The sequence below is a fragment of the Raphanus sativus genome, chromosome 8 (genome assembly GCF_000801105.2).
Source record: "Raphanus sativus cultivar WK10039 chromosome 8, ASM80110v3, whole genome shotgun sequence".
NCBI classification, from domain to species: domain Eukaryota; kingdom Viridiplantae; phylum Streptophyta; class Magnoliopsida; order Brassicales; family Brassicaceae; genus Raphanus; species Raphanus sativus.
The window spans coordinates 14,975,415-14,987,487 of NC_079518.1; the positions used below are offsets into that span (position 1 = coordinate 14,975,415).

Here is a 12,073-nt window from a genome sequence, read left to right on the forward strand (position 1 = left end):
GAGAGAGAGAGAGAGAGAAACCCAAACTCAAATCCTAACCCAAATCATATAGTATAGACAAAGACAAGCAAACACACAAATCCATATACCCTAAACCCAAATCCTAAACCTAAACCTAAATCCTAAACCCAAACCATATACTCTAAACCCAAATCCTAAACCATAAACCCTAAACCCAAACTCTGAACCCTAAACCCAAACCATAAACCATAAACCCAAACCCTAAACACAAACCATATATCCAAACCATATACCCTAAACCAAAACTTTAAACTCAAACCCTTATATATTACGTGACTATGATATACATATTATGGTATAGAATACTCGACGCACCCACAAACTTTATATATATGAAATTCTCTAAAATTTCTTTAGAGAGAGAGATGATGAGTGGCGACAGTGTTGGAGAACCAAACAGTGTAACTGATCAAGTAGTGAGTAAGAAGAATCAAGAGACAAAGAAGGAGATATAAATTGCAACAAAAGAGAAAAAAAATTATCATACTAGACTATAATTTAAAATAGTATGAAACATATGACGCATGATATGGAGATAGGGATTATGAAGAAAATTAGAGTAGTTTACAAATATATGTCTGTTTTACAACATCTAAAACATGTCATATACAGAAAAAAATCTATGATTTTTATAGGTAATTAAGAAATTCAAATAAGTAATTTTTAAACTTATAAATTTCATTAAAATGATGAGGTGAAAGTAAGAAAGGACAATATAGAAATTAATTCATAAATATCATAGCCTAAAGCATTCTATGGTTATACTATCAATATAATTCCTACTATGTATATGAGTCCAAATTTCCCTTGTTTTTATCCTAAATTTCACAGCCAAGGAATATTTTTTTTCTCTGCAGCTCTAAGATGAAACATAATTAGTTGTTTCATTGGAGCAACTCAAGAGGATATGCCACAAAGTGAAATACCACCGGCTAATATTGCAATCCCTAAACAAAAGAGAATACCAATAAGACAAAGACTTAAGATCTCGTGAAGAATACCAGTTTAACTACAGTAAACTAAATAGGTGAATCTCATACACATGAAGAGTGGAATCAATACATTGTAATTAAAAAAAGAGAGAAAATGGTAAGATTATGTGATTCATTTTCTGACATTTCCTCTTTACTTTGGAGCTTTATCGGTAACTTTCTGAGCAATCCAGCCAAGCCCATCATGCAATCAATCCCTCACCAGTAACTGCACAGCTTGCTTGAATATGAAGAAGCATACATTATAATGTCATGGAGTTGTGGATGTTACGTATCTGTTTCGAGTGTATGCATGGAGTATTTATTATAAGAGGAGAGAGAAAACCGTGTGGGCTTTGTCTGAAAGGTGAGCCCAATTAATTAGAGCAAACGCATTTGTGAAACTCTCAAAATTCGATTCCCAATATCATATATTATTATTATTATTTTTTCTGTTTGATTAAAAAAATAAATAATAATAATCGAACCAATCGTGGACCGCCACATCACGTAAAACCCACGAAACAGTGATGAACCGAAATATTTCCAGTGAACCTGCAAAGGCTGGGTTCATAAAAATCATATTATTATATATTTTTTTTTGGAATTGTGTGAACATGGGGTATAAATCCTCAATTGGGATGCCCTTAAAATACATGAAAATCAGTGGGGTTGAAAAGATTTAGAGTTTATTCGGCCGGAGTATAAAAATAACGAGACGGTGACAAAAAACAGTTACGCATCTAAAGTTCTATTGAAAATGCACATGAATGTCGTCTACCAGGCAGTTGAATTGTTGGTAATTTTGATATAGAGAACTATATTCATCGGAAAAGACAGTGAGTAGTAGTTGCTCTTCATTGTAAATCAAGTTAAGAGTAGCCGGAACAGGTGTGTGCTAGTACCATAGTGCAACGTCGTATGTGTTTTTTCTAGTAAATGAGTTATCGACGTGGTTTTGGAGATGTAGGAAACTAACACCGTTAACAAATGTCTATTTATTTTATGTTATGCACTTAAAGACTCGAATTTGAACATACTTGCATAAGAAACATAGATTAGCCATAAATCTATTTTTACAGAATGTGCCAATCATGGTTCTTGATAATGTGAAGGTTAAGCACATTAGTGATTTCAGCTGGGCTCATAGCGTCTTTCAGGTCCTGTTTGCTTGCAAACACGAGTATCACTGAGTTCTGAAGATCCTCATGCCCAGGTAATCTGTATAGCTCATCTTTCATGAGAGAGATTCTGGTTCTGTCTGTGCTATCTATAACAAAGATTACAGCGTTGGTTCCTCTATGATGCAGATAAGTATTTGAAATATTTCCAAATATCTTATTATTTATTTTGTTAAATATATTGAATTAGATAATTACTTTTTATTTGTATTTTCTATATTTTAATGGTTTTTCTATTTTAGTTAAGATTATGATTTTCTAGATTTAATAATTTATTATAAATAGGCATTCAAGCCTAAAATTGTATTTAGACTTTAATAATTAATAAACGAGCTTTTGCTTTATACCTTGAAAGAGATTTGATTAAATTCATCTTCTTGAGTTGCCTTGTTATTGATTTGATTAAATTCATCAATACAAGAAGTTGGTCTCAAGACGCTATCGAAAGAAACTCTTGATTGATCAAAGAACAGGTCTCTAGAACCCTAAAAGTTCTTTGATCGACCGTTCAACCTATCGTCCGCTGCATCAGTTGGTATCAGAGCCTGGTTTCTTTGATTTCTTAATCGAAGACGATTCTGGATGTCATGGTGATTGCGAACATCTATCCTACCCAGGACGAAAGTCCCTTTGTCGAGAGAGAAGAAGGCCATGAGATCAACAAAGAGATTTCGGGTGATCCAATCTACGACGTTTATGAAGATGATGAGATCTACAAAGAGATTTGTGGAGATCCAATCTATGATGTTTATGAAGAATATGATAATTTCGTCCGTGCAAAAATAGGGCGAAATCTCGTCTATTCAGAAGACTTCAAGAATAATCAATTCTGTGCAAAATTCGTACAGGACGAGTTTCGTGCGAATTTCATGCAAAGTCAAAAGATCAGGCTTTGTGCAAATTTCGGATTTGAAGATAAATATTTGAAGATTTCAACCACAAAAAACCAATTTAAGATTCGAGGACGAATCTTTTCCAACCCGGAGAGAATGATGCAGATAAGTATTTGGAATATTTCCAAATATCTTATTATTTATTTTGTTAAATATATTGAATTAGATAATTACCTTTTATTTGTATTTTCTATATTTTAATGATTTTTCTATTTTAGTTAAGATTATGATTTTCTAGATTTTAGAATTTATTATAAATAGGCATTCAAGCCTAAAATTGTATTCAGACTTTGATAATTAATAAACGAGCTTTTGCTTTATACATTGAAAGAGATTTGATTAAATTCATCTTCTTTGAGTTGCCTTGTTATTGATTTGATTAAATTCATCAATACAAGAAGTTGGTCTCAAGACGCTATCGAAAGAAACTCTTGATTGATCCAAAAACAGGTCTCTAAAACCCTAAAAGTTCTTTGATCGACCCTTCAACCTATCGTCCACTGCATCACTCTATAGTACATTTCCCATGATGTTCTCAGCCTATCTTGCCCACCAAGATCCCACACCTAGAGGCAGTGTAACTTATGTAAGAATCCAAACTATGTCCAAACAAGAACTTCTTGAGAACAAATTAAAGAAAACTTTGGGGTTGGGGGGGGGGGGGGTTACACCTCGAAGCAGATGTTCTTGTAAACGAGCTCTTCGACATTACTTCCAACTGTACGATGAGTAGTGACAACTTCACCCAAGTGAAGCTAATAAAGCGTCGTCGTATTTTTATCGTCATTGTCCAAACCAACGACGACAATCCTGTACCCTTTTGCACGGAACATCATGAACCAAAACCTCGATGCGAATGCTCCCATGTCTCTCGGGTTTCATGTAATAACAAAATAAACATAATTGAATCTTTCTTTTCCTTTTATTCACGGCAAGAGTTGAGATTGATTTATTTAAAAAGAATATTTACATTTAGATCATTTTCTAATGATTCATGCTATTTTTTTCTTTAAAATAAAATAATTCGATATTAGAATTGGTTAAAATATAGAGACGAACAAACAAAAAATGATTTATTCCATATAAATTTCTATTAAAAGTTTTTTACTCTAAAATCTATTTTAAAATGAAAAATAAAGTGAGATTAGAAATAGTTTTAGAAGACTAAAATATCTACAACTTAAAAGACTCAAACCCCGATGTTAATACTATTTGATACAAATTTTATACAAAAATAAAGAAAACACTACACCATCGTATAAATAAGAATCAATTCCTTATTTGAGACCCAAAATTTAAAGAAGTATCTTATTTATTAATAATAGGAATCCAAACAAATGTTAAAAGATGTGTGTTTTCATCTTTAACTTTATTAGTTTTTTAAAAAAATATATTTAAAATACATCTTTTCACAATGATATATCTTTAAATCCTAAAATATGCATGTTTTTATAATGAGATATTTTGGTGATACACTGAAATATGAGGAATTTGCCAAAATTAAATGCAAAACTATATCCAAATTTTAATAAAATTCAAAACTAACCTAAAAACCTCGTAAAATTGCAATCATCTGCTTATGGCCAAAGAAAAAACCAGGATTCATTTTTACAAAATATAATCCCAAAAAGTCTTTTGAATTTCTGTAAGTCTTCCGAGTTTCTGGAAGTCTGGAAGACTTCCAGGAAGTTTTCTCGTATAGTAGACCTTAAAATATTTTATAAATTTGATGAAAAATATATTGCTATGAGAAAAATATAAATCATGTAATTATAAACACTTGTAATGATATAAACTAAGATATAGTAAAATTGAATTGTTTTCAATATAGATGAGTGAATGTAGTGGATCATAGTATTCATTGGTTTAGGGTAACATATGTTGTAGTATTGTATGTTTTTTTATGGTTAGATTTTGGAAGCTTAACATATTTTCTTAAAAATTAAATTTGACGTATATGTATCTAGTTCTATGTGTATTAAACACTATTTAACTTAAATTTAAATTTAGTAGAGTGTTTAGTTAGTTAATTAAGTTTTGGATTTATATTATGGATTTAGACGACTTCCAGGAAATCTTCTGATGAATAGTATTTACGAGCAAGACGACTTCCAGGAAGTCTTCTAATGAATAGTATTTACGGGGTTACACCTCAAAGCGGATGTTCTTGTAAACGAGCTCTTCGACATTACTTCCAACTGTACGATGAGTAGTGACAACTTCACCCAAGTGAAGCTTATAAAGCGTCGTCGTATTTTTACCGTCATTGTCCAAACCAACGACGACAATCTTGTACTCTTTTGCACGGAACATCATGAACCAAAACCTCGATGCGAATGCTCCCATGTCTCTCGGGTTTCATGTAGTAACAAAATAAACATAATTGAATCTTTCTTTTCCTTTTATTCACGGCAAGAGTTGAGATTGATTTATTTAAAAAGAATATTTACATTTAGATCATTTTCTAATGATTCATGCTATTTTTTTCTTAAAAATAAAATAATTCGATATTAGAATTGGTTAAAATATAGAGATGAACAAACAAAAAATGATTTATTCCATATAAATTTCTATTAAAAATTTTTTACTCTAAAATCTATTTTAAAATGAAAAATAAAGTGAGATTAGAAATAGTTTTAGAAGACTAAAATATCTACAACTTAAAAGACTCAAACCCCAATGTTAATACTATTTGATACAAATTTTATACAAAAATAAAGAAAACACTACACCATCGAATAAATAAGAATCAATTCCTTATTTGAGACCCAAATTTTAAAGAAGTATCTTATTTATTAATAATAAGAATCCAAACAAATGTTAAAAGATGTGTGTTTTCATCTTTAACTTTATTAGTTTTAAAAAAAAATATATTTAAAATACATCTTTTGACAATGATGTATCTTTAAATCCTAAAATATGCATGGTTTTATAATGAGATATTTTGGTGATACACTGAAATATGAGGAATTTGCCAAAATTAAATGCAAAACTATATCCAAATTTTAATAAAATTCAAAACTAACCTAAAAACCTCGTAAAATTGCAATCATCTGCTTATGGCCAAAGAAAAAACCAGGATTCATTTTTACAAAATATAATCCCAAAAAGTCTTTTGAATTTCTGTAAGTCTTCCGAGTTTCTGGAAGTCTGGAAGACTTCCAGGAAGTTTTCTCGTATAGTAGGCCTTAAAATATTTTATAAATTTGATGAAAAATATATTGCTATGAGAAAAATATAAATCATGTAATTATAAACACTTGTAATGATATAAACTAAGATATAGTAAAATTGAATTGTTTTCAACATAGATGAGTGAATGTAGTGGATCATAGTATTCATAGGTTTAGGGTAACATATGTTGTAGTATTGTATGTTTTTTTATGGTTAGATTTTGGAAGCTTAACATATTTTCTGAAAAATTAAATTTGACGTATATGTGTCTAGTTCTATGTGTATTAAATACTATTTAACTTAAATTTAAATTTAATGGAGTGTTTAGTTAGTTAATTAAGTTTTGGATTTATATTATGGATTTAGACGAATTCCAGGAAATCTTCTGATGAATAGTATTTACGAGCAAGACGACTTCCAGGAAGTCTTCTAATGAATAGTATTTACGGGTTCGAAGACTTCCTTGAAAGTCTTCTGAATCAAAAATAGTTGACCTAAATGGAATTTTTTTGTCTCAATATACAAAGAAAAATTTACATATTCTCTCTTTTCCTCTCAAATGGCTGCAACAAAAATGTAATCTTTTCATTCTAAAATTCTTTAACCTCTCTATGATCTCTTTGAATTTGAAAACACTAAACTTTATATCAATTTGTTTTTTTGTCTCATGTCTTTCTCACTAATTTATCTTATTTTTGCAGGTTTTTAATCATATGGTTCTCATCTTTGACTCCTTTTAAAAGTAGACCTATAAATTTAGATATATATATTTGCGTGGTCTATAAAGGTAGATCTATGTAATCTTCCACTTATTTTCTCTATTATTCAGCCATCTGATTTTTTTGAATATGCATGTTTTTCAGATTTGAATTTGGGTATGCGAGTTTTTCAGATTTGGATTTGGGTATGCAGGTTTTTCAGATCTGGATCAGAATTTGCAAGACTTCTAGGAAGTATTCTCAGAAGTCTTCTAAAATATAATGCACTAGAAGACTTCTAGGAATTCTTTTGGAAGACTTCATGGAAATCTTCTGACGTAGTTTTTTCCATATCTCATTTTTCATAACAGGTCTGAGCGTTTTGGTAAATTTGTATGTCCGATTTTTCTTCATTTGGTAACCTCGTGTTGCATAAATCTCTTACCTTTTTTCCAAACAAAAACTCTCTAACCGCTCTCTAATCTCTTTGAACTTGAAAACACTAAATTTTATAGAAAAATGTCATTTAAATCATCAACTTTTAAATTTGGTTGAAATAAAGCACCAACTTTTCTCTGAACCAAAAGGACACTCAATTTTTACTAACAAGCCATTTTAGTCATAAACTTTCTTTAGTCATACTATTTAAATCACATCGTTAGTCAACCATTATAGTTGACTAACAGTAGGCCTAAAATGCTTTTAAGATTCATGTTTTTTTTGACAAAAATATAAATAAAAATTTTTCTTTAATAAATGGATGTTAACTTTCAAAATAAATAAGTTGGTAACTAAAACATTTTATAAATATGAATATTGAATAGTAAAACTACAATTTTGTTTTCTTTAAAATAAAATTTAAATAATTTCATTTATGTTATAAAATAGTCAGTTAATATATCATTAGATAAAACTATCAAAATTTTCAATAATTATTTATGACAGTTATGTAACTTTTTTAACCATTTATATTGTCTCAATTGGATTATGTTTCAAAATTTTATTGTCAAAATTTTTATTTTTGTAAGATGTTAATATTTTTCTTTATTCTCAGAAGAATAAAATTAACCGCAGAAGGATTTTTCATAATTTTGCTGATAACTTAATTTACCAGCCATGATGTAGAAATATTATTGTAACAAATTTATAGAAATTATACAATTTAATAACTGTTTTATAAACATAAAGAATCATGAAGAATACATCTAACGGCAATTATTTTAGTTTGGAAATCAAAAGGTTGAATTAATATTTCACTAACAAAAACTTGACAGTAAAATTATAGAACATAATCCAAATAGGATTGTATAAATAGTTGAAAAAACTGATTGTAAAATAATTCTAAAGTTCTTTATACTCATTTTATAACTAAATATTTTAGAATTTAAATTAAATTTATATAATTTTTACTTTGAATGATGAAATATTTTTTTAAGTTTGAATTATTTATTATTTAAATTTAAATACTAATGTTATATTTGTTAAAATATATTTTTAAATATTTAAATCCAATATTTTAGAAAATATGTTGATTTTTATTTGTGCCAAAAAAATTATCAACTTAAAAAATTATTTTAGGCATACTATTAGTTAACTATAACAGTTGACTAACGATATATTATTTTAAAAGTCATTTTAGGCTTACTATTAGTCAACTATTATAGTTGACTAACGATAAATCTAAAATGGTATGGTCAACAAAAAATTATGATTAAAATGGTTTGTCAACAGAAGTTGAGTGTTTTTGTTTTGTTTTACATAAGCTAAACAAAAGCTTGATTTCTTAAACAGAACAATTCTGAAACCCTCCACTGAACCAGACCTCTCATGATGGCTAGCAACTAATTCTATGTTGCTTGGATTCGGACTTCAATAGAACCTAAGATAAGATCGACTGTCTCGTTTGTACCTGAAGCACAAAAGCTTTGGGATAATCTTCAACGAAGATTCTCATTCAAGAATTGTGTCTGAATTCATCAATCAATTGCGTGATGAAATAAATACTCCCTCCGTTTCTTAAAGAGTGTCGTTGTGACATTTTTCACACAGATTAAGAAAGTTGTTGAAATATATGTAAGTTGTAATTAATTATATCTCTTTGACCAATAGTATTTTAGATAAATAAAATTATTTATAAAATCAATTAATTTTTAGCTGAAAGTTAGTATAATTTACATTGGAATTGTAAAGTGACACTCTTTATGTAACAAGAAAATGAGTTCAGAGTGACACTTATTATGAAACAGAGGGAGTATCTTTCAGCAGCAAGGTCAGACAATAATTGAGTACTACGGACGTATCACCAAGCTATGGGAGGAACTCGACAACCTTAAGACCACCAGATAGTGGTCATGTGAAGCCTCTGCCGATATTGAGAAAGAAAGCGAAGAAATTTGAGTTCATAAAATTTTGTTCGGTCTGGATGAGTCTCGATTCAGAAACATACGTTCTCAAATCATTGATGAGAACCCACTACCAGATATTAATAACGTCTACTCCAAGGTTATACGAGAAGAACAACACTATAATACTATATGTTCTAAAGAACTAAAACCAGACACTATAGGTTTTTCTGCACAGACCAAATCCTCTAAGACAGATTTGCATCAAGCCTCAGCTATTACCTTCCATACCCGTGATCCGAATCGTACGTGCACTCACTGCTCGCGCAAAGGTCATGCAACACAGAGTGCTTTCTCTCATGGTTATCCTGATTGGTGGATTGACCAAGAGAATGCAACATCGTCGAGTGGTTCTTCATCTGGTTCATCTCAACTAGGAAGAGGAGGCCGATTCTCTAACTCTAATCGTGGACGCCCAAATGAACTAGAGCTGTCTCCAACAACACCACGACATCTAACTCTATGAATGATGATTCTATAGCTCAGATTACTCAACTACCTCAGCAACTCCAAGGCACTAGATCAATACCATCGACCGAAAAACTTTATGGTAAACCCACTATACCATATGCCATTATTGACACTGGCGCATCTCATCACATGACGGCCAATATATCTCTTCTTAATGTAACCGATATTATTAGTTCCTCGGTCATATATTTCCGAATGGACGGTTCTCACAAGCAAGGAAAAAGGGAACACTTGTTCTAAGCAAAGACTATTACTTGTCGAATGTTCTATATGTGCCAGATTTTAACTGCACTCTGATTTCAGTGTCGCGTTTACTTAAACAACTGGTTGCATTTCTTTCTTTAATGATACTTTGTTGTCTTGCATGACCGTTTTACGAAGACTCTGCTTGGAACGGGTGAAGAACGTTAGGGGGTGGATTACTTCACAGGATCATGGCTGCACGAGTACATCATACTGAGGTTAAGAATTCTTCAACATCAGAATATGGCGTCAACGGCTTGAACATCCTTCTTATCGGATTTTGTCAGCTTTACCTATTTTAGATAGGCTAGTTTTTTATTCTGAACAAGCTGCGTCTTGTAAGATTCGTTTTGTGCTAAACTGACACGACAAGTTTTTAATGATAGGTCTAATAAAGCATTTGAGCCATTCTCTTTACAACATTGTGATTTTTGGAGACTCTATAGAACTCCTTCTTCGTAACCACAATAGATGATTTTTCACGAGCCGTCTGGACTTATTTGATGTTGGAAAATTCTGAAGTAGCTAACCTGATTCGTGAGTTCATTGCACTTTATGAGAGGCAATTTGATAGAAAGTTCAAAACAATTTGCATTAATAACGGGTCCAAGTTCTTTGTCCTCACGCCATTCTTTAAGCAACAAGGAATCGAGCAACAAACATCATGTGTCGATACTCCACATAAGAATGGTCGGGCAAAGCGGAAACACCGCCATATATTAAATGTCGTGCGTGCCTGTCTCTTCCAGGCTCGGTTGCCGGTCTCATTCTGGGGCAAGAGTATTCTTATTGCAGCTCATCTTATAAACGGTACTCCATCTCAGGTGTCTTCATAGTAAGACACCCTATGAACTACTATTCAATAAGCAACTAGACTACGATAGGCTTCTAGTATTTGGATGCTTATGTTACTCTCATCTCAAATTGCGAGATAAGGATAAGTTTGATGATCGAGCAGAAATTGTATCTTTTTTTGGCTATCCAAGAAAGAAAGCTTGGCTATTATACGATCCAGACAAGAATGAGTTTTTTTTATAGTAGAGATGTTGTTTTCTCGGAAAAGAAATTTCCTGGTGTGGATACGGAGGAATATGTAACACCACCATTGAACACTTTTGATCCTACGATTGATGATTAGTTACTACCTGTTACGAACTCGGGGGGGGGGGGGGGTTCATCGCCTCAAGCACCTACTACCAACTCCAGGGGGAGTTCATACCCTCTAGTACCTATTACGAAAAACAAAGATTCTGCACCTAAATCTTCTCCTTTACCAGTAATCGAGATCTTTGTCTCTCCTACTGATGAATCCTAACTACTAATGTTACTCTCCTACTTCTACAACTCCTACAACTGATGTACCTTCTCGTGATGTATCATCCGTCTGTTCTATTAAAGGACGATGTGATTCACTCTGCAACTACACCCCCCCCCCCCCTCACGAACACTACATATGATCATGGGTCTTCACAAACGGTCTCAGGTAATACACCTTACCGTATCTCAAGCTATGTTTCTGACCATTTTTTTTTTCAGATTCACACAAATCCTTTATGGCTGCAATTGTCACTGATGATGTACCAAAGAGTTTCAAAAAAGCGGTCAAACATAAAATATGGAATGATGCGATGCATACAGAAGTTGACACTTTGAGCTAAATGACACATGGGAAGTTACAAAGTTCCCTCCAGAAAAGAAAGCACTTGCCTGGAGGGAAAAAAATTATGAGTTCCATAGTTTCAAAATAATAGGGAAAGCACTTGCCTGGATTTATAAATTTATATAAATAGTTTCAAAATAATAAAGATTGTATCGTTAATAACTTTTTCACTAGGTTCCATAATTAATTTTTTCCTCAAAAACTTTATCATAACTATATGAGATATTAGTTTCAGAAGACATCATTAGTTTGCCGTTTGTTTAAAGGCTCATGAACCTTAGGCATAACATGCTCAGTACTAATATGATGTTATAAACTAAGCCGCCTGACCTTTTGCACAAGATTATTTTATTCACTGA

The 12,073-nt window shown here is 31.5% G+C and overlaps 1 protein-coding gene across 1 annotated transcript; it reads right to left on the reverse strand.

Moving 5' to 3' along the window:
• Positions 1-1,195: 1,195 nt before the first annotated feature.
• Positions 1,196-5,412, reverse strand: LOC108821667 (uncharacterized). The gene is made up of 4 exons (XM_018594659.1): positions 5,218-5,412; positions 3,568-3,632; positions 2,081-2,291; positions 1,196-1,243 (listed from the first exon to the last, which is right to left on the reverse strand). The coding sequence occupies exons 1-4, from the start codon at positions 5,410-5,412 to the stop codon at positions 1,196-1,198; spliced, it is 519 nt and encodes a 172-aa protein (XP_018450161.1).
• Positions 5,413-12,073: the final 6,661 nt, after the last annotated feature.